At 38.9% G+C, this 22,738-nt stretch overlaps 1 protein-coding gene across 6 annotated transcripts in view; it reads left to right on the top strand.

The window, feature by feature from the left end:
• MAP7D2 (MAP7 domain containing 2) overlaps positions 1-22,738 on the top strand; it is a 76,667-nt gene that overhangs the window by 42,071 nt on the left and 11,858 nt on the right. Inside the window, exons 3-8 of one of the 6 annotated variants that reach the window (XM_061364540.1) lie at positions 2,637-2,800; positions 9,396-9,510; positions 10,417-10,515; positions 12,421-12,531; positions 16,910-17,058; positions 18,127-18,254. In XM_061364540.1, the coding sequence (XP_061220524.1) occupies positions 2,637-2,800; positions 9,396-9,510; positions 10,417-10,515; positions 12,421-12,531; positions 16,910-17,058; positions 18,127-18,254 (766 nt within the window). Of the gene's footprint in view, positions 1-2,636; positions 2,801-8,969; positions 9,207-9,395; positions 9,511-10,416; positions 10,516-12,420; positions 12,532-16,909; positions 17,059-18,126; positions 18,255-22,738 lie in introns of those variants that run through there. The other 5 variants (XM_061364541.1, XM_061364544.1, XM_061364542.1 and 2 more) reach the window with 5 other exon arrangements.

Below are 22,738 nucleotides of genomic sequence, written 5' to 3'. Positions count from 1 at the left end.
AACCTTTTCACCAGAGACAAAATTCATTACTCAGGGATTTAGTATCCCTACATTAAAGAACAAGAGTTGTATGTATGTCCATGATGACAGAATGGTTTCCTTCTCTGTCCAGAATCACTTCCAGGTTTCACCTACTTACTTAGAAGGTAATCTTAGCACAAATCTCTGGACACCTCGCTTTATTTTTGGGTTTTATCAACTCCAGCCTGCTGTTTTCACCTGCTCTACCTGATGTGGCCTGTGTCACACTTAGTGACTGGTCACTTGTCTTCCACCATCTCTGATGTAACTCTTTATCTGTTAACAAATGTGATTCTTCATACCTACAAGTCTAGGCATGCCTGCAGCCCTGACACCCCTCTCATGCTGCCCTATCCTGGGGAAGGGGGGAATAGGGAATTCTTACAAGACAAAAGGGAAAGACAGTATAAACAACTGTATTTCTAACAATAAAAAAGTAGAAGGTGTTCTATAAAGCAGGTTGGATGCAGGGAAGATGTATTTTAGGAGGATCCAGCAACTTTTGGAGAAGGATCTGGTGTTGGAGGCACTCTAGCTTTAAACCAAGGATTTTGAGGGTGGAGTGGGGCTAAGAGTGACTGAAGGTCACAGCTGTGGTTAAAGAGCCCAGGGGCAGGAGCTAAGTGAAAAAAGGCTGATGTAACTATAGGGAATTCAGATGGCTGGGCAAGAGCCTAGGACGGCTCTTGCCCTCAGCAAGTTTGCCGATGACACCAAGCTGTGTGGTTCGGTTGATACGCTGGAGGGAAGGAATGCCATCCAGAGGGACCTTGACACGCTTGTGAGGTGGGCTGATGCCAACCTCATGAAGTTTAACCATGCCAAGTGCAAGGTCCTACACCTGGGTCGGAGCAATCCCAGGCACAGCTACAGGTTGGGCAGAGAAGAGATTCAGAGCAGCCCGGCGGAGAAGGACTTGGTGGTGCTAGTCGATGAGGAAATGAACACGAGCCAGCTTCAGTGTGCGCTTGCAGCCCAGAAAGCCAACCGTATCCTGGGCTGCATCAAAAGGAGCGTGACCAGCAGGTCAAGGGAGGTGGTCCTGCCCCTTTATTCTGCTCTTGTGAGACCTCAGCTGGAGTATTGTGTGCAGTTCTGGTTTCCTCAACATAAAAAGGACATGGAACTGTTGGAACAAGTCCAGAGGAGGGCCATGAAGATGATCAGGGACTGGAGCACCTCCCATATGAAGATCGGCTGAGAAAGTTGGGGCTGTTCAGCCTGGAGAAGAGAAGGCTGCATGGAGACCTCATAGGAGCCTTCCAGTATCTGAAGGGGGCCTATAGGGATGCTGGGGAGAGACTCTTCATTAGGGACTGTAGTGATAGGACATAGGGTAATGGGTTAAAACTGAAACAGGGGAAGTTTAGATTGGATATAAGGAGGAAATTCTTTCCTGTTAGGGTGGTGAGGCACTGGAATGGGTTGCCCAGGGAGGTTGTGAATGCTCCATCCCTGGCGGTGTTCAAGGCCAGGTTGGATGAGGCCTTGGATGATATGATTTAGAGCGAGGTGTCCCTGCCCATGGCATGGGGGTTGGAACTTGATGATCTTAAGGTCCTTTCTAACCGTAACCATCCTATGATTCTATGATGGAAAGATCCTGAGAGAAGTAGAAGGAAGAAAATTTTCTGTACAGGGAAACAAACTGAAGAGGCAAACTGAGACTGAATAGGTGTGCAGGATGAAGGACTAGCTCTTGTATAAACACTGTCAATTCTGGCTTTCCCTTCCTAAAAACGTGCCCAAGTTCTTAGCCTGGCAACAGTAAGAATATTCCACTTTTAATTCTGGCTGTACGTGTGACATTACAGGCTTTTGTGTTTTTAGGCATGCTTACTGAACTCCTCTTTGCCTTTTAATGGAATACACTTGCATAAGAAGTGGATTTTTTTACTCTTGATTTGCCACATTAACTTCTACTACTACTTTTCCTGTGCAAAACTGGAGCAACAGTCCTGTATGTAATGTTACGGTCTGAATTTCTGTAACAAGCTAATGTCTCAAGAAGATCATGACTCCACTAGTTGGAATAAACTGGGCAAACCCTCAATAACAGAAGTAATTTTTTCCTGCAAACAGACAGAAGTGAATAACTATGTAGCACCAAATTACAGACAGAGACAGAATGGTGCATTTTCAAAGCTTTATAGAAAATTTAACATAGTTGTTTTCGTGTGTTTATTTTGAAGGCAGCCCCATAAAGGGAAGCACAGTTTTAAAGAAAGTCCAAGGGCTTTTGTTTCAACATGTTTAACTGATTCGCTTTAAAACCTACTGGCAGCATGTGTTATGTTTGAAAAAAGAATTTGGCTTTAAGCTACAGAGGGATTTGAAACATAACCAAAACCTAGTTGTTAATTATTCTGTACACTGTTTTTATATAGGTAAGGGGCACAAACTCACCTTGTGGACCAAAGGCTTCCCTGTTCATTTACTGAGCAAATCACTTAGATTTACTAATCATTCCAGCACTTCTGTGCACTTTGTTTTTTACCTTAGTGGACTAAAACTACGTGTACTTGCATTTGCTGTTTACAGTGTTATGTAAAGTCGTAATTTTAAAGCAGGAGAAAATTTGCATAAAGTGAAATGTACCTTTTGCTCTGCCTAAGCTGCTAGGGAACAGCAGATACTGGAGAAGGAGAGAAGAGCCAAACTTCAATATGAAAAGCAAATGGAGGAGCGATGGAAAAGATTGGAGGAGCAGAGGCAGAGGGAGGAGCAGAAGAGAGCAGCTGTTGAAGAAAAAAGGAGACAAAAGCTTAAAGAGGAGGAGGTAAGGATCATTGGGAGATGTATAGCAGGGAAGTCTATATGGTAGCGCTAGACATGGCTGAATATTGACATGCATTAAATGTTGATTTTCATTTATTTATTGGCCCAGAGGCATGTGGACATTACTTTGGGAACCTCAGACACATGCCACCACAGCTAGAAGTACTTTACTGCTGCTTGTACATCACAACACTTTACAGAGGGGTTTTTTTTGTCTCTTGTTTTTGTCTGATCTTACACAATAGTCAATGTATTTATGCTAACGTATCTGGGACTTTAAGTGTCAGATGATAAAGCACCAGCTATCCAGAAGATACGTTTTAAAGATGAGTGTTTCCATAAAAGGGAAAGATTTTTCTTAGTGTTTTGTTTACTGTCCCTGAAACTGAAATAATGTTTATGAAAATGTGTGGTTTTGTTTTTCCTCAGTGACTTAAAATCAGAAATTCTTACTGCAAGCAGTGAAGAATTTAGGCTTAAAAATCTAGCACAGAACAGAATTACGCATATATCTTTTAAAGCATCTTTGTTCCCTTCTTCTACTCTCCCTGCTGAGATCATTTAAGGTTCTTTTTTGCTCCAGTGAGTCCAATTTCTGATGCAGATCTCTGAATACAGTGTGTGTCTCTCCACATGACTTTCTGTAGAAAATGCTAGCACTGATAAAGAATTAATGTTTCTTGGGAAAGAGGGCAGTGGTGTAAAGAGAATAGCCAAAAGAAGATATTTCTCTAGTTTCTAGATAAAAAGGCCTCTAGAAATTTGCAGTTCTTGCTTTTCCTTTATGTGTGCCCCTCCATCTTTTGACCAGAATATCTTTGCAAAAGATAAAAAACTCTTCTGCAAGAGATCAAAATAACATACTTCTCTCCATTGAACTTTTTTTTAATTGATTTTTCACTTTAACCTGATGAGATTGTATCTTGTCGTTTGTCTTTCAACTATAACATACTGGTTGTGGGTTCTGCATAATAGCCAAGAATGCATTTTTTAAATGTTTTGTCGTATGGTTTGTTTCAAATTTTGGTCAGAAAAATGGCAAAATCAGAAACAAAGGGTAGGTGTTTCCTTTTGTGGTAATGTCAATGACCTATTGTGCTCCTTCACTAATGTATTCTGCTGTCATAACCTTTTGCAGCTAGGCAAGAGCAATCCCCTTTATTGGGGTTGTAAGGGAAATGGCAAGTACAAAAACAGTCTTCAAAATTTGCGTCAGGGCAGACAGGGAGAGGGAGAGGTGTAGGAAGACTGAGTAACTGCATGCTTTCCCTGCCTACATGGTTTGCCTGCGCTGGAGAAATAAGAGCAGGGTTGTCAGACATGAGAGGCTGTGCCACGTTAGGCCCAAAGAGTTTGTTCAGTGGGGACCCCACCTCCTGTAGTAGCCTCCTGCACTTGACCAGAGATGGATATAAGGGGCTGAGCACACGGTGATGTTTCTCCCGGGCATCAGCAAACCTGTTGTAGCTCCCCAAAACTCTGTATATGTGATGGGAGACTTCTCTATATAGTGAGAGAAGTGCTGCCTCCAAGTGTTTGGTCGTAATATGAGCACGGCTCCTAGCTCTACTTACTGAGCTGGTCCTTCAAGCTTAAACTGTACAAAACAGTTTAAGTTGGGAACCAAGGCAGCCCTGCCCTGGCTCCTTTCCCTTCCATTTCCTCCTTCTCCTTCCCCCTAAGAACCTGAGAGAAGGTTATGTGAGCAGGAGAAGAGTGTTTGGGGATGGATTAGACCTGTTGTGAAATAAAATCCAGGAGTCTCTGAAGGAGGGGAGGGTACAAAGGGGAATAATCTGTAGAACAGGGGAAGATGAGGGAAGAAGGAAACTGGGAACAGGAGACATCACCACTTCCTGGCTTCCCTTCTTCTTTTTGTGATTACTTGTCATTTCCTCATTTCTCAAATTCCACTTGGGTTCTACTAATGGGTCTGTCAAGTCCTCCCCATTCACCCCTCCTCTCACCCTCAGGTCTTCCGATGAGCCCCTCAAACCTTGTATGCGTAGTAGCAGTGGAGTTCTGAGAAAGGATGGTGATGAGGTTGCAGTTCCCTGAGCGTTGCAAGTTACTCACTGCTCATGAGTCATTCTGGACATTTGAGACCTTTACTGGAAGAGCTTCAAACCTGTATTTCCCACACATGAAGAAGGGGGTAGGGGAGTGGTGAGGAAAAGGGGGAGTGGTGGTACCCTGGCCAGTAAACTTGCTTACTGGAAAGATTGTTTTGTTGCACATGCACTATTTGTTGCGTTTGTAAAGAGTATGCACTTAAACACAAGAGAGTTAAAAACTCCCAAGAGGTTATAGCATAAATTACTTGCTATGTTTCAAAAGGTAATTAACTTTGAGTTATAATATATGGAACTAGTAATTGCTTTCCAAACCTATTTTGGCAACTCTTATACTGAGTGGCATTCAGTTGCACAGAAATTTTGCTACAGACTGAGATTTCTGTGCAAGAGGTCTCTCAATTTAATGTGCAGTGGATGTCAGGAGAAGAGTTTAGTCCTCATTACGACACTGATGGTCCTCTGCTCCTCCCACTGTTACTTGCTGCTGCAGCTTCCCACATACCTTTATGTATGGTATATTCATTGTTCTATGTTGTTATTTGCACACATGCTTAGTACACACCTGTAATTGTAATTGGTTGAGAGCAGAAATTCTATTCGGAAGGGTAGATAAATTTAAAATTCTATATTGCTTTTCAATGTGTTATTTAAATAGAACATAGCAGAACTCTTTTGTTCCTATGTGAAAGAGCCAATGGATAATATTAGCTAACAGTGAGCTACTTGCATACAGTGATTATCAATATCTACAGTGAAGAGGAAAGGATGTTTGTATTTAAGGTATAAGGTAGATGGGTTTATAATTATTTGCACAAATTATTTTAAGCCGTAGTACTTGTAAAATTAATTTTTCACTTGTTTTCACACCTGCATTGTATTTTACACAGAAAAAAAGAAAGTACATCAGTCAAATTACTGGTATCTTCACTCTTGGGTTTTGCGTTGGTTGGGGGGTGGTTGGTTGTTGTTTCTTTTGTTTTAATTCAGACAGTGCAAGTTTGTGTTCTGTTGCTTAGTCTGAGGAAAACCTGGATGAATAACTATGGATTTTGGAAAGTAACATGTATATTTTAGATACTAGCAGTAGGTGGCTCTCTCTTTATGGTTTAACTAATTCTTAATTTAACCTACGTGCAAAGGTTTTTGCAGAAGCTTCCTATTTAGTGTAGAGATTATTTGTTCTGTCTATAGCTGTCAAAGTTCCCAAATGAGGATCACATGCATAGTTTGTTACGCTTCTAAGAAAGTACTTAGTTTATAACACAGACAGGAAGGGTTTGCTGATGAAGGAATCCTTTGTCTTGTTCAATTTTCATCATGGACCTAATTATTCATGTATGAGTTGTTTATGCTGTGCTTCTATGTGTCTTATTGTTTTCTTTGGCTTTTTAGTTTTGTGCTAACTTAAAATGTTTTTTAAATACCTATCCTTTCTTTGTGAAAGATGGCCTTTATATTGTTCTTTATCTCAGCCATATCTGCAGGGTTTAATGGTGTTTAATAATTATGTCCTATAGTGCTTTAATGAAAGGCTCTTTGCAAATGAAAATGAATGATCCTTTCCACATCATGTAATTGAAGATTTCAGCCTCAGATTGTAGGTAGCATAGGCTTTCAAATTTGTATGAAAAACAGTTTAATTTCCTTAACCTATTTCATCGTGCATTTTATTCTTAAAACAGCTCTTTCATAGTAGGTGGTGTAAGTGTATTCTGTGGTTTGCAAACTACATAATATTGCTGGTCCTTGCTGCAAGCAGCATTAAAAAAAAAACCCATAAATGTAACTCGCCTGGATGGTTGAAACTTGACTGCTTTCATCTTGTCTTTTTTGATTAATGTATAATGATATTCATATAGATATGGAAAGAAAGATTCAATATAAGTGTGCACTTTAATAAGAGAAATGGGAGGGTGATTTTTCCTTTGAAAAGAGTGTGGGTAGAAAGGTATACTTGGGCAAGATGCATAGCAGAAGAAAGTGATGAAGCAGTCTGCAGAGAAAAACTGGTGATGAAACAGTTGAGGTTTGGAAAGAGTTGGGTACAGAAAAGGGACTCAATCAGAATTACATTAATGTTGGGAGGTGGGAATTTAAAAGCAAAAAGCGTATGCAGGTTTTAAATGTGAAAATTGCATCCTCAAGTAGTAAAAGAAGACAGACTGCAGCAAACTGTATCAGAGGGGAGTGACTTCAGATTCAGAGACTGAAAGATTGCTTTCTTGTCATACCCAAGGCATGGACAGAAGTGATAGAGTGTTCAAAACCGTGGGGGTTTTCTGTGCTTTTGCAGAAGAGGCTGTGCGTGTGCTTTGTGCTCCTTCATGCATTTGCTCTGTAGGAGAAAAAGGAGGATGAAGGAAGCAGAGTGCGCATTTGTGTGCCTGGATACTGATGGCACTGACCAAACAGAAGGAGGTGGGGGAAAAGGGGGAGTGAGGGTGGGCAAGCAGCTGTCTGCTTTCAAGTGGTCTTTGAATGATGTTACCTGGTAGAATGTGAGCTAAAGACCTAGAAAGGAGACAAAACTAAAGTGAGAGTTCACAACACATTGATCTAAAGGTTTTGTTTCTGGAGATGACAGCAGAAATTGTAAGAGCAGGTTGGGTCACCTGGCTCAAAGCTAACAGGGACAGGAGAGCTGAGAATGATAGAAAGGGTATGCAAGAATTGCCTTTTTTCATGGTTTCTATAGAGGGTAGTATAATGGAATTCTTTGTGGTACAAGTTATTTATAGTAAAATTAAGATAAGAGAGCTTCAAGACAAAAGGTAACGGCTTGCTGTTGAAATGGATGGATAACTGATAGTAGGATTGGATGAGGTAGAAAAAATGAAGCCAGAAACAAATCACTGGAAATCATGGAAGTAGAAGAGGTTCTTCAAAGATGTTGAAGAGACAGAAATACATTGCAGATAAGCAGAAGATGATGAGAGGGCATCTGCTGCTGTAGAAAGCCGTTGACCATAGCCAGAGCCCCAGGAAGTTTACAGGTACATGCATAGAAGTTCCAGCCGTGGTAATTACTGGGGGTGCCTGATGTTAGGGTCTGATCTGTGGAAGTTGCTCCATCAGAGATAACAGGTTCAACATCAGTACAGAGACTTAATGAGACATGCTTGATCAAAGACTGAAATTTTGAGGTAAAACATTTCAGGGAAGCAGATTAGTAAACCTAGACCGAAGTCATGAATTGGTGAGAGAAAGTAATCTGGCAGGAGATGCAGGAGAGGTTTTCCACACAGTTGATCTGACCTACCAAAAGATATTGGACACAGAGCAGGGGATTGATGAAAATTGAAGTGTATATGATGTAGTCACAGAAGCCTGCAGGATCAACAGTCTGATAGGAGTTTTATACTAGACCAGAAGGACGTAGCAAAGGTAGTAAGTAATAGGATCAAAAATACTAATAGGATTGAAGGGTTAAAAACCATTGGGGCAGGAGTTGGTGGCAGCAAGAATAGACTCACCTTTAATGGTAGGGGTAGGGCTGCTAAAATGTGAAGGTGAAGAGGTTGCTAGATGTGAATGAGGTGCTGAGAGAAGGAAAGGAATAGGCTGGTAAGTAATGGAACGGTGGTAGGGGAGAACCACTTTTTACCAGCTTGAAAGAAGGAGAAGGTGCAGAGATCAGCACCACAGCAAAAAAAAAACAAAACACTGAGAAACTAGCAGAAGGAAGCAGGAACAAAACTTGCATGGAGGTCTTTGAGTGAGAATTGGGAGGTAGTGCAGAAGGGAGTAAGACGACTGTGTAGCTCTAAGTTAAAGGTAGTTAAAAGCAGGATTTGGGGAAGGAAAGAAATTGTCTTCTTCCCCATCTGAAAATCCTACCTCATCAAGCCATGGAGAAGAACATGGTTGTAGAGCAGGAAAAAGTAAATTTTGGAACAACACAATCTGGGTGTGTACGAATAAATACACTAGGGGAGAATAAAATAAATCAGAAGCTCTTGCATGCCTTGACTGTGAAGAATGTAGCGGAAGAAAGGAGACTTTTCGTAAAAATAAATAAATAAATTAGGCATCCTTGCAAAGTAACCTACTTTGGGTTTGAAGTGATCATCTATCTGTGTGGCTAGGAGGAGCCACTGGCATTGCAGCAATTTAGCTGTGCTCAGGAAGGGATGGGGAAAAATTCCTGAGGTCTGCATAGACAAGAAGGAGTTAATGCTTGTCGAGCATTATTCTTATACAAATTAAGTCCGGAGCACAGCAGCAGCCTCACCAGCAGGAGCAGATGCTAGGCAGTGATGCAACCTGTGTTATTTACTTAGGCCTCTGTAGTGACCTCAGTGGCTTGCAGACAAAGGATACACATATCTGGAGGTAGGTAGCATGCTGGTACCTTCTTTATCAAGCCCTTTTTCTTATGTTGCAAGCAAGTTTCTGTAATCAGCATGTGTGGAGCAACAGGGGAACTGCGTATTTTTAGTATGGTTTCAGGCGGAGGAAAAAAAAAAAGCCCCCAAAGAACTGATTCAGATTTGGTTTCTGATTTTGCACCAATATAACCAGGAACGTTTAGAAGCCATGATGCGTCGATCCCTTGAACGCAGCCAGCAACTGGAACAGAAGCAGAAGCGATGGTCGTGGGGAGGAGCACTAGCTGCAGGCTCAGGAGGGAGAGATGGTAAGTGAAACAGGCTGCCTGCATTGCAGATCTTGAAGTGCAAAATGCATGAGGTTGTGGAGATAGTAAGGATGATTCATTTTATAGTTAGGGTGGTATTGTAGGGGCTACTGCCCTGGGGTGTGAATAAATGCTTTGTAATTGCTTGTAAATGTTTCCTCTCCCTAATACTTTCTGGGGAAAAGGGTAACTCCTAACTTTAGGAATGCTGCTCGTTTTGATAGAGTAACTAGAATCTGTTTGGAGAATGCTAAATGCTACAATTAAAATTTATGCACTCTTCCATATTTTCTCTTCTCCTGCATTGTCTTCCCATGTACCCGGTTAGCAAATATAATATTCACAAGAGTGTTGACTGAGCCTTGCAAAAGATGATCTTCTTTTTGTTTTGTACTTCTAAAAGCCTGGCAGGAAATTCTAGATGACTGTGCAGCATGTGCAGTTTAAAATAGTTTAGTGTTTTTCCCCCCACATACTTTTTGTTGCTGCTCTTCTTGATTTGGCTTCCAAACAAATTCTTTTTGCTACATAATCAGTCATGTACTGCTTTTATATTACAAAAAGATGCCTTTTTTTGTTGAAATCATATAGTTTATTTAAATTTGTCAGGTTTGAATAAACTGATGTTATAGGAGGAAAAAGTTACATGTTTAGATAGTGATGAAATATGACATATTTAAATGGTGTGTAAATATACTTAAATGGCATACTCAATTTCCCATCATAGTTTTCACAGTATGCCATCAAAAAAGCCAGGAAATTATATATGGTAATAAAACAAGTCTTTTATACTTTGAGAAGGAAACCGGTTTGTCTTTGTGATGCAGTTTATGCTGAATTCCAGCTCCCCCAATTTATTCAATAATTTCTTTCACCTCTTTTTGCTCTGATTTCTCTGCTGTGTAGGTGAATCAGAAAATACCCCACCCCCTGTTCTAGGTTTAGCTGCCAACACCCTTCCTCCAGACCCTGTGACCTCTACTGCTCCTGCTGATTCCCTCAATGGTATTTCAGAGAATCTCAATACCATCGTGTCTTGTTTATAACTGTTCTAGTCACTGTAATCCATCCACTGATCTTGTCCTTCCTAACCACTGTGTTATTATTATTTCAGTCTGCTACTCTATGGCATTACCCTTACTGTTGTAGTCTTTTTAATTTCCTTTTAATTTTGCCATGGTGGAGCAGTGCATGCCTCACATTCCAGCACTGTAGAGGCATTTCATGGTTTTCTCACTATCTGTAAACTTCTACTGCTCAGATTTTTCATTCCTGTTAACTCTGTGGGTGCTCTGTGTGTGTATGTGTGTGTGTAAATATAATTACACATCTATTTGACAGTTCTAATGGACATGCACAGGTTCAGCTGCTATTGAAAAGAAATTCAGTTGCACAGTAAGAGAAAATGTGTTACCCAAACCATGTTTCATCACAACAGTCTTCCTTTTCCACCTCAAGGGCTTTTTTTCTGCAGTATGTTAAGAACAAGCAAGTTTGATTTAAACAGCCATGTTTTCAGTCTCCTTGAAGCAGATTTTGACCAAGGTGGTATTTGTAACAGATTCAAGTAATTGACTTTGTTCAAGCAATCGTTATGGGTTTTCCTCTTTTATATTGTTCAGTTGTTTGGTTTAGTTTGGTTGTGGGGTTTTTTTTGTTTTGTTTTGCGGTGGTTTTTTTTATTTCCCAGAAAAAGACTTTGAGGTAGATGAGTCCTCCAAGGTGAAGAATGGCTTGCACATAGGATTTCTGATTTTGATTGCAAATGTATTTAGCTGTGCTTTTAAGATCTAGGTTCCATCTCTCCCCCCAAAGGAGGAGTGAGGCTTGGCTATTACTCTTGCAGAATACACAGTAAATGTTCTGCTCATGATCTCTCAGAACTGTTATATCTGTGCAAACAGATTCAAATTTTTATACTAATTGTGCTCATGCAAAAAGAGACTTGGATGTGCAACTGATGTTTTGCAGTACACAAGCATTATACCACCTTTTTTTGAAAGAGCAATTATTAGAGAATTGAATTGTTTGCTGTACGAGGTGAAGGCAAACCTTGCAGACCCCACTGAGCCAACGTTTTGATGGATGTAATAGGCAACGCAGTAACTTAGGCACTGCAGAATTAGGGCCACGTATATGTGTCTAGCTGAAAATATTTTTGTTTTTGAAACAAGTAAGATTCAAATTTAAGGGACACAGCATCTATGCTTTTAGCTTCTGAGTATCATTCAGTGATCATCAAATACTAGTACACTGTAGTAATACTTGAATTACATTTGTCTGTTGTTCAGTCGAACATTAGCAGTCGAATGCTAAGGTAGGAAATACGTATTGTGCTGAGACTTTGTCAAACAGTTAAAGCCCTTGGGGTAATACCAGCACTAAAAGATAAAGCCAAATGGCTGGTGCCACATTGGTCATTAAAACAGTGAGTTCTAACTGTGCAAATACACAAACGTTGGTTATCTCATTTTTGCATTAGAGTAATACCTGAGGTCCACCCCTGCTCTTCTAGACTGAAGTAGAGGGGGAAGGGAATGGAGACAAGGAGTTCAGAGTTGTCATGTGTGCAGTTTATTTTCTTTAAGTAACTTTCTGCTTGTGCTGGTATTTAATATCTTGTATCAGAATGGCTTCACTCGTTTGGCTCCAGTACATAGTTATTTGCTTGTGGTAGTATAAAAGATGAGCTGTTGTAAAACTGGAATGTGAAATTCACAAGCAGAAAAGTTGCATCCCAACCTACATTTTATAAAATGCTGATCCTCCAGCAGTCAGAAAGAGCTTATCTCATACTTCATTCAGTTCTGTGATCGGGCAAAGGGCCACAAGTACAAATGCGAGGTTAATTTGGAGCATTTATCAATACTGTGATGTGAATACAAATATCTTCAATGCGTCTCTCTGCAGCATGTGACAAACTTTCAGCTTCTACAATGAATCTGCCAAAGCAAATGGAATCGCCAATCAGTAAGCGCCTCTCCTCCTCCACAGCGGCCATAACACATTCCCCCGACAGAGGCAAGTGAATATGCTGGTCTCCTACCAGCATAAACTCTCCTTCTGCTTAAAGCACTTCTTCTTACTGTCCATATAGCTGTGTAACTTGGTTATGTCTGAATATTTGAGGTGTTATAAGTTAATACAATAAAATAGTTCTGCAGCCTGTCCCAAGGCTGTGCTGCCATGCTGGAGGTCCTGGTCCAGCAACAAATGCTGTAGGCTTTTTAACTGATTCTTTTTCAGTTTTTGATATTCCAGCAAACAGGGTTGTAAGCACATGCTGTGACTGCAGCAGTTCCCTATAACTGTGATCTTTTATCCAAACAGGGGAAACCAAGCAAACCAAGAATGTGGCTCAGCAATAGACAGGGAATGTACCATGGGCAGAAGTATGTCCAGTGAGCCACCTGGGAGACTTCAATCTGATGACCAGACTTGTAGAGGCCTTTAATGTGATTGGAAAATCTGATCCATGAGAGGTTCCACAAAAGATGATCATCTTGCGGGATTAGTGCTTACTAAATACTAGAGAGAGACTGAAGGGTTTACCTCACTGTGAACTCTGGATTTTTTATTTTTTTCATTTGTTTTGCGGGGTTTTTGTTGTTGTTTTTTTTTTGTTGATTTTTTTTGTTTGTTTTTAACCTCACTTCCTTCCTCATCTTTTTTTTTTTTTTTAAAAAAGAAACACAACCAAAAACCAACAACCAAAAAAAAAAACTGAGGAAAAAAACGTGTATTGGGTGAAGTGTAAGTGCCAGTAGAGGCTTGTTTCTAAAATGAAAAGAAAGTGTACTTTCATTTCTGAGTTGCTTAATGAAAACTCATCAACAGCTCTGAGTTTATAATGATAGATGGCTATATACATATGCATGTAATAGGAACATCTATAAATATGTCTTATATGGTTGACACATTTATGGAGTAGTAAGGAATGCAAGCCTATTGTATAAATAAGACTTACATAATTCGGTGAGACTGCAGATTTTAAGTGCAGTTCCAGAGTAGTTGGCACATTAGGGAGTAGCTGTGCTGTTACACCAAATGTTTCACCTTTTCTATTGGGGAAGAAGAGAAACCTTTTTCATGCTGAGTCATGAAAGCAACCATCTTGCAGATTGGAACCTCTGTCTGTGTAAGAACAAAATGCAACACGGTCTTAACGTTACTGTGTTTATTGCACAGGTGGGAAAATAATTTAAAGTGATGGAGAAACTAGAAATATTGTTTGTTGGTTGTTATTTTTTTTTTTCCAGAGGGAATGAAAGTTACCTTTAAATATGTTAAATCCCAAACACTTCAAGATTTCTTTTTATTTCATTTAATCATTTCATCATTTTTTGTTGTTTTAATGTAACATTGTTTTATTTGTTTGCATTTAAAATTTTATTTGCTCCCATCCTTCAGCTCATCGCATGCATCTTAGTCCAATGGAAAACTTTATTGTTTCTCGACTGCTGACTCCCACACAGTCATCTTTAGCCAGAAGCAGAAGTACATTAATGCTTTCTGAGTACAATAATCCAGGTAAAAATGTGAATTGCTCACTTTGAAACTTAAGGTATGGTTTTGGTTGCATTTGACTAGTTGCTGAAAGAAATGGAGTACTATGAACCAAATGACAATTTACATCATGGTACAAAACCTGCAATGAGCTAAGTTGTTCTTGATAGCAGTGTGCCTCATCGTGTCTATCTTGTTTGCGATGGCTTTTTTTTTTTTAAACTATATTCTTTTTAAAGGCAGACAAAAAGCTGAATCATCAAAATCACTAAAACCTATGTGAGTGGAAAATTGAATATATTCAATTAAGAAACAGGTTTTTAGACCAGTGTGTGACACCTCTTGGAGGCTTTATCCAGTAATGTTATTCCCTTTCATACCCAGACAATATGTAGAACGAAAATCCCAGTGGACCATTTAAGCCTTAATTATTTTTACCAGGATTCCAATTTTTGGCTGTTAAATTACTTTTTGCCTTTAACTTCATGGCTGTATGTTACCTGTGTATGTGTATATGCACATAAAAATGATATTTACTTAGAGGAAAAAACAGACACTGATAGGAAGGTGTCAATTCCTGAAATTGTTGTTCTTTTTAAGGGGTTATAGTTAGTGTTCCAATCTTTAAATGGAAGTCTTAAACCCTTTATTTTGCAAACATCTACAAAACTAGTGTTTCTAGTCAAGCTAATACTTACTTAGGTAAGTGCCTGACTTCCAGGGTATGACCAGGTGTATCTTTATGTGTAGACAGTAGTGTTTGTGAAAACAAGGATGAAAGTTTAACAGCTGGTTTTACTTCTATTAAAAAAAAAAACAACAAAAGCCCCCCCAAAATAAATACCCCAAACCCCACAAGCCTGCCTGTAAAAGGAAACACTTTTTCAGGATAAGACTAGTTAGGCAGTAAAAGAGCGGTCATCTTTATGATAAGTATTTTCATGCACCATGACTGAAATAAGCTCAGGTTCTACCTCTGCTTTTAATACGAAGCTATTTGAAGATGAATTGCAAAGGAAACCTGCTTCCCTTTAAGCATTACTTCTTTGTTGCAGCGCAAAGGGGCGTTGATATTGAATGGCTCTAAAATTATTTCTCTTTCTTCTGTAGAAGAAGCATCTGTTGGAAGCAGAAATACTGTCATGTAGTCTTGGCCCATGAGAAAATTCCCAGTTTACTGACTGCTCAGGGATCAGCTGCTGCTAAGACTGAACAAAAGCCAGATGTTGGTTTTCATGTTGTATTGGATAGTGAAGAAATCAATAAGGACTCCTTTTGTCCTTCCCCACTCATTTTGTTTGTAAACTCCCCTCTTTATCTCTCTCTCCAGTGGAGGATCTTTAAGTAACACACTGGCTTGTCTGACAAGGATACAGTTTGGCCTGCAAGCTGCTTTTTACCTGAGCTGAAAACAGAAGCACTGATTCTGGGAACAGCTCTCTGAACCATCATCCTCTTATCATTTCCTCCCAAGGCAATCAGGCTGTAGCACAGGTAGCAAACAGCATCAATACTCAGAGTGTCGATGGACAGTTTTGTCAGTAGTTGCCAGCAGCAGGGTTGAGGGAGGGATTTCCTATTCATTGTGTACTTCTCTTTGTTGAAGTAGCTTTCTGAAGAAGAAGGAAGGCTCTTCCTTTTCAAGAGTTTATACTGTGCCTCATCACATTGTTTGTGTCAAAATTGTTTTTCTCCTGCATTTTCTGTAAGATTAGATATAAGGACCCTTAATTTAAGACTCTCAGGCAATGCATTATTGTCACTCTCAGTTGAGATACTCAGGCAAACAGTTGTTATTGGACACATAGAATTGATTATATATATATATTTTTTTTTTTTTTACACAAGGTAAAAATGCTTAGCATAAAAAAGCCAAGTAAAAATACTTAGGAGCATTCAAGTTTTAGAACAATTTTCTTAATAGTCAGTGAACCTTTTCCAGCTGGCTGGGAAGTCAGTCAAAGAGTACATGGGTCCAGGTAAAATCTCTTATGAAAAAAGCTTTGCAAGAGATTTTTAGGACTGCCCCCATTAAGAAAAAAACAATCAAATATTGGAAATACTAATACCTTTACATTTTAGCATAATTACTGCTTTTTCAATGTCAATATCCTTCTTGACCTAAGTTGAATGAGATTGGAAACACACTGTCATGTGATTACAACTAGTGTGTCTTATTAATAAAGCATATACTCTGTTGATTGTTTTATATGTATGTGAAAGCTTCATCTTAAAAGGCAGTATGAACAAAACCAGAGGTAAAATATCTAAGTTTTTAAAGATCCTGTTCATATTGCAAATAAGGAGAAAATAGCAGTAATGCATGTGTCACACTCAAACTGATGTCTGCCATAAAAAACAATAACTGAAATACCTACAGCAGCATTTAGTTTAGATTTGGGCGTGGTTATTTTTGTAGGGTTTGTTTATTTTAAGTACTATTTTGACAAGAAATTAAGGTACTTGCCATGTTTAGGCTCTTAAAAAAACAAATTCCCTACACTTCTGTCACCTTCACTGTTTTGCACTATTTGTTCAAAAGTCACCCAGCTAGAATTGTTTTATTCCTTTTTATCATACGCAAAGGAAGCCGGACTTTTTAGAAGAAAAAGGAATCACAGTACTAGTCATGTTGTTCAAAATTTGTAGAAATAAGAGAATGATATTTTAGAGGTATTTTAAAAACATACAAAAATCCTATACAATGTTACTTTAAGTTATTTTTAGTAAACATGGGACCATGTTGAATAATGCAGTCTTTTGAAACACTTTTTAAAAAACTTTGAAACCTGCCTTTGACCATTATAACATAACAGTATGCTGTTTTCTCGTCTCCTTTACTTCCTCTGTCTGTGCTCCCTTTTGCTCTTGCTATTGTACTATAACTCTTTAGTATTCCATATCTGTCCTCGTGTAGCACCAGCTAGTCCTCTTAAATCTCCCTACAAGAATTCCCCCACCCGAAGCACTGACAGAAAGAAAGCAACTTCACCCTCCACTTCCAATGTCATGAAAGGGGCAGCTGTAGCTGAAGTTACTCAGGTGGGTTTGCAGTAGCTTTGATTTCACTTCTGGGTAGGCTGATGTGGTTTCTGGTCGTTATCTTTCCTTTTTACATTCATGAAAATAAAGTGCTAACCCTTTTGTAAGAAACAGCAGTAAGAAAGTAAGCCTTGTTTTTGTGCTCCTGTTTAGCAGCATTTTAATATCTTCTTCCTCCTTGAAATCAGTGTTGAGTTTTGGTATTTGGAACAGCAACACCTTTATTTTCAGGGAACTGAGATTTCTGGCACTGAGCTGCGTTTCTGGACTTGCCTGTAACTTCTGGGAGCAGGGATGACAAATAGGGTCTCTACTGAGTATGACCAGTCTTACTGGTTAATTAGCAAGCTTCACATATTTCAGAAACTTGCTAAGTGGTAATGCCTCTGTTTTGTACCAATTGCTTAACTCTTTCTGTGGACGTTTATAATGCCGTTTGCTTAAAAGATTCATTATTGATCCACTGTAGTTTCCAGAAAAGCAGAGCTACATCATTCACCTTCACTGAGTCTATACAATGTAAGGCATGTTTTAAAAAACATATGTGCTAGGGCTGTATAATTCACATAAGGTTCTGTGTCTTGTGATAGGTAATAGTAGGGGGATTCCTGCCATCTAAATCAGCTACAAGTGAGAGAGCCAAAGCTGGGAGCTAAAGATATATGTACTGTCTCTGTTAGTTGTGATTCACAGTGTCACATCTAGCAGCATTTCTGCAGGATGCCTGGGTGCACAACTGATCATGTTCAAGACGTGTTGCAGGAGCATATAGATGATTTTGAAACCTCCACCCAGTGCTGCCACCCTTTCCAAGAGCTCTAGGAGAGGGTGTGATGCGATGTTACTTACCTGCAACTTGTATACAGCCTCCATGCAAAACACTGGGGGAGTCCATGTAAAATGAAAAATTATTGTACCTCAGCTGTGAGCTGATGTTTAAAAAAACTTTTACCTTAAATGTGTGTTATGCAAATCTGTTTATATGCCATCTTGTTAATAAGACCATTAAGTAGATTTTGTACGGGTTGGTCCAAATCATGGAAACTTTAAAATGAACTGTGCTTCTAGACGGAGAAGATAAAGAAAGAGAAGCGACCTGCAACACCTGGTTCATCATCTGGCATGGGATCTCCTCTAAGAAGGTCTGATTCTCCTGCTGCCATGTCCAGAAGATCTGCATCACCTGCAACACCTAAGTATGCCTTTCTTATTAGCAGTGTAATATGCTGTGAGCATTTTAGGAGCAGACCTAGATTCTTAAGGAACTTCGCTTGAAGTGTTGTACAAAATCTAGTTAATTTTAGTTATACACACACACATACACATATATACAGATGGAGAGAGAGGGAAAGAGATCTGTAGATGAACAGATATATATAAGATTGTGTTAGTGCTTACTAGTGACACTTCTCTTCCTTTTCTGTCTTCTGAAATTACTGTGGTTCATTTCATAATTCATGTGAAATTTTATTTAACATTTACTTTTAAACATGATTTTTATTTGGTTTTGAAGGAACTCTGCCTAATGTGCAGAAATGCACAGAACATGGATACTACCTAGATATTCCAGCATTTAATATATACATTTCCTATTGCTAGCATGACCATCTGGTTCCATAAATGTACTTAACTATGCGTCATCTAAACCATCGGTTTTAATCTTTGCTTATTTGCAGACCTCTCTGGGTTTGTTGATTCTTGTGCTTCTTTTTGTGTGCTTTTGTGTGCTTTTGTGTGTGTGTGTGTTGCTGTTTTTTTGTATTTTGGTCTTGGGTGTTTTTGTTTTAATGCAGAGTTTGTGGACCTATAGCATATATGGGCGTACTAGCAATTGAGTGGCTTTTTTTAGTTGGCTTTTGCAGACACCCAGATCTGTAGTCTGTGTACCGCAGCCTTCAACTCACAAGTCACAAATGTGTTTTCAGCTTTCTTAGAACAGGATATTAAGTCTTGTTCAAATGCAGAAGTATGCTAAAGTAGTCATGGTGGACAGTAGTTGTCTGATTATTTTTTTTTGGTTGGTTTTGTTTTTTTCCACTCCCCAGACCCTGTCCGTGGGTCCCACTTCTGTCTTGAAATTTATCTCCTTTTGTCTGATTCTAATTTTTTTCAAGTCTGAACCTGGCCATGTTCTGCGCTAGTCTTTGAGCACCTTTCTGACACGTTTTTTCCTGCTTCAAAAACTAACTGGTGTTTTCTGTTTCAGCTCTGAGTGCATAGTCTTTTAACAGAGGATGATATTATGTGTGAATCTGGTGTCAGGCAAAATACAGGAAACCATCTGACTCTGGGCATTCTTTCCATTTTACACAACCCCTTGCATGCAACTGGGAAATTGCAGTTCTTGGTTCATAATGTAAGGCTAAGAATTCTCAAATATATTTATATATAAATAATGTCATCAGGTTCTGAATTATGTAAATTCAGTAAAAAATAGAATAATATGGCATGTTAATGGCAGTCAGCTTCTTTTCCATTACAGTTTTGAGCAGGGCATTCCAAAATGTATAGAGAAAAGTCTGAGCTATAAAAATGTGTCTTATTCTGCAAGTACTGATATTCCCTGTTTGGCACGCATCTTTTGGTTCACTCAGCCAGTATAAAAGGCATACCAAGAGAGATTCAGTTAAACAAGATGATTGGTGGGAAATGGATAATGGAGAGTGAAGCAGTTTGTGATGGGCAGACACTAAAAAAGTTGGCATAGCTCATCATAGAGGCATCTGGGGGAAAATAGGAAAAGCTTTTGTGAAACAAACAGCAATTTAGTGCTTCATGAAAGAAGCATGCCCAGTCTTAATTTGTAGCACTAATTTCCATAGAAGGTTAGGAAAAGGTGAAGACTCTTCCCAGAGGTGCAAATCATTAGAACCTTTTTATAGTAGAATATTTTCCTGCCTATAAGGAATATAAACTATTGTTTTTAGAGGAAGAAGGAGATGCTGCATGGAGGAATTAAGAAGCCTACTTGTGGGTTTCACTGTGATTGTGAGCCACGTTAGTTACCCTTTTTTCCTTCTTCCCTCCCTCTTTCTCAAGAGAATCTGATTCTGACCACTGCCGGAAATGTATTACTGAGTATTTAATCTTAACATGGCCCAATTAGAAGACCCTCCTTGACCTTATGAGAGATACAGTGGATAGAGTTTAAATCCATGTTTATTACTGATTGCAGAAAGACTGTTCTGCTTGAGCACTCTCAAAACTTCTCCTCAGAAATGGAAAATAAAATTTAAAAAGGCATTTTGATGACCATGTTATATTACTATATAAAAGTGACACATTTCTTCATACAACTCAAATGCCAGTTGACAATCTGACTGGTCAATGGATTTAAATATAGGCAGTGAGGCTTTTGGAACCTTTCTTTAGATTGTTATAATCTTACTTTTTAATTTAAAATTAACTGTGGAACTTGCAGTTTTTAACGTGACTGAATATGTAGACAAATGCTCGTTCTCCTTGCAAACCTTGACAGTCTTTTATAAGTTTTATTTTTCTCCTTCCAGCATACCATATGGCCAGAAAAACACCCTGGAAGAAATAAGAACACATATTGTGTGGCATTACTAGTTAGTGATCCTGTATAGCACCTTAACTTCAAAAGCTGTTGAGGAAAGAATCAAGTACAGCCAGTGCTTTAAATTATAATTAGCTGTATGCCTTTTTCTGAAAAATATGTGGCTTGACATTTCTTGGCATTGTTCTAGGTACTAATTCTTCACAGTCATCATCTTATTTTGTGTTTTAGTTGCTTATCTTCTTTACATATTATTTCATTAATTATTAATTTAAAAACACTTTTTGTCATAGTAAAGTAACTGAAACAGGCTCAAACAAGGTAATAAAACTTCAACCTAAAGAGAGACAGTGATTGACGTCAGGATGGATTTGCATCAATAAAATATAAGTGTTTGAAGGTACAAATTTTACTGAGAAATAAAAACAGATCAGCCCAAAAATACAATATCCAGAGAAAAATGAGTGAACAAATATGAACCTAAAAAGGAGAAAAGAGTGGAAAAGTAGAAATATGATGAGCTATACTTAGAAGCAAGGAAGGAATTAAAAGCTTGAAGATATTTGAAAAAGTGAATATATCAAGAAATGTCACACAAGAAAGAAACCAATAATTTTTGCTTTGAATCCAGTGTGGATCAGCTGACAAAGATGAAAGTTAATGGGTTAGAGAGCTGGGATAATTGAGAAATTATCTTTTATTTTTACGATTGCTGTTGGATATTGATTGTGTAAAGTGCTCCTGTTCTTCAGATCTTTCACAAGATCAATAACACCATATTTTGGCAATTTTTTTCTGATGCTTTATCTTCAAATATCTATATATTAATCAGATTATTCTTGCAGTATCCCTCAGAGAATAGGTGAGTGTCCTATCTTATAGATCGGCAAAGGAACAAAGCCTGTGTCCTTCACAGGTCTTTGTGTGATTTCCCTTTGAAATCAATGGGACATGACTGAATCAAGGAAGTAGGATTTAGTCTTAAGTGTCTTCAGATAAGCTATAGTATAAGCCAGTGAATAAAAATGGAATGTTCAGTGTTACGCTTTTTTGCCAAAGCATTACCTCACATGAGAAGGAGAAAGGGGCAAAAAATTACTTATTAGAAAGGTGTCTACATGTGGTGAATTCCTCACAGAAGTAGCTGCTATGTTCTGCAGTGACCTAGTTTTAGATTTTATTTAGATTATTATTTGATATGTGCTGCATTTACTACTCTTGATCTTTGTTTTGCCCTGGAGAGATAAAAAGAGTGGGGAGAATATTGGATCAAGACTATTTTGATTTTTTTTTCAGCAGGTAGCCAGAGAATGGGACAATTGAAGATTTTGAAAACACTGCTAATAATGCAGCTATCAAAATAGCTATCCTATAGACCTACACTGAGCTTGTGCTGTTAGGAAGTGTAAGAGGAAAATTAGTCTATTCCTGAGTAGAAAGGATCAAAACGAAAAGTGAAAGAAAACTGCTTTTGAGAAAATACTACAGATAGCAGAGCCGGAGAACCCAGTACCAGTACCCAATGCCCAATACCCCAGTAGAGAACCCAGGAATAGCTTTTCATCAGAGGAATCTCAGAAAGCAGCGTTGAGAACATACTAGTGCTTGATGTGGTTTTAGCAGAGCTTTTCTTGAATTAAGAGAAGAAAAAAAAAATGCAGCTCTGGCATTGCTGCAGATTTCTGATTTACAGTCAGCCTTCTGAACTGCTGTAACCAGCGGCCTGTCACACACCTGGCTTTTCAAGACAGCATGCTGTTCTCTCCCTTGCTGTTTGTGGACAGAATAGGATGTGACCTCTGACTCACGTACTACATGTACTTTATTTTCTCTGCTTAGCAAAGGTAAGTTCAGGCCCCTTCTTATGCTCTTCCTGAGACATTCGTTTGTATCCTTCTTTTATTTAAGTAAGAAACCTTGTGATTTAAGGACCAGTTGGTCCTCAGACCTGGTAGAGGTTCTTTGAAATGCATATAGAGTTCATGATGAGAATGGCTTCTTGCAAGCTGCTGCCCCCCTGTCAACACAGGGCACTTAGGTGAGAAAACAAAGACCTCCTGGAGGGAGGAAGATGTTTCCTGTTTGTGTTCTGTAAAATCCAGCAACTGAAATAAGAGAACTTTCAGGCAACTAACATGCTGCCACTTCTTGGGCTTTGGC

The sequence above is a fragment of the Neopsephotus bourkii genome, unplaced genomic scaffold (assembly GCF_033783945.1).
Source record: "Neopsephotus bourkii isolate Nb327-2 ecotype Australia unplaced genomic scaffold, CSIRO-AGI_Nbou_v1 NB_1234, whole genome shotgun sequence".
Lineage (NCBI taxonomy): Eukaryota > Metazoa > Chordata > Aves > Psittaciformes > Psittacidae > Neopsephotus > Neopsephotus bourkii.
The sequence above is the reverse complement of the archived record's forward strand: the minus strand, read 5'-3'. Positions and strand labels throughout refer to the sequence as shown.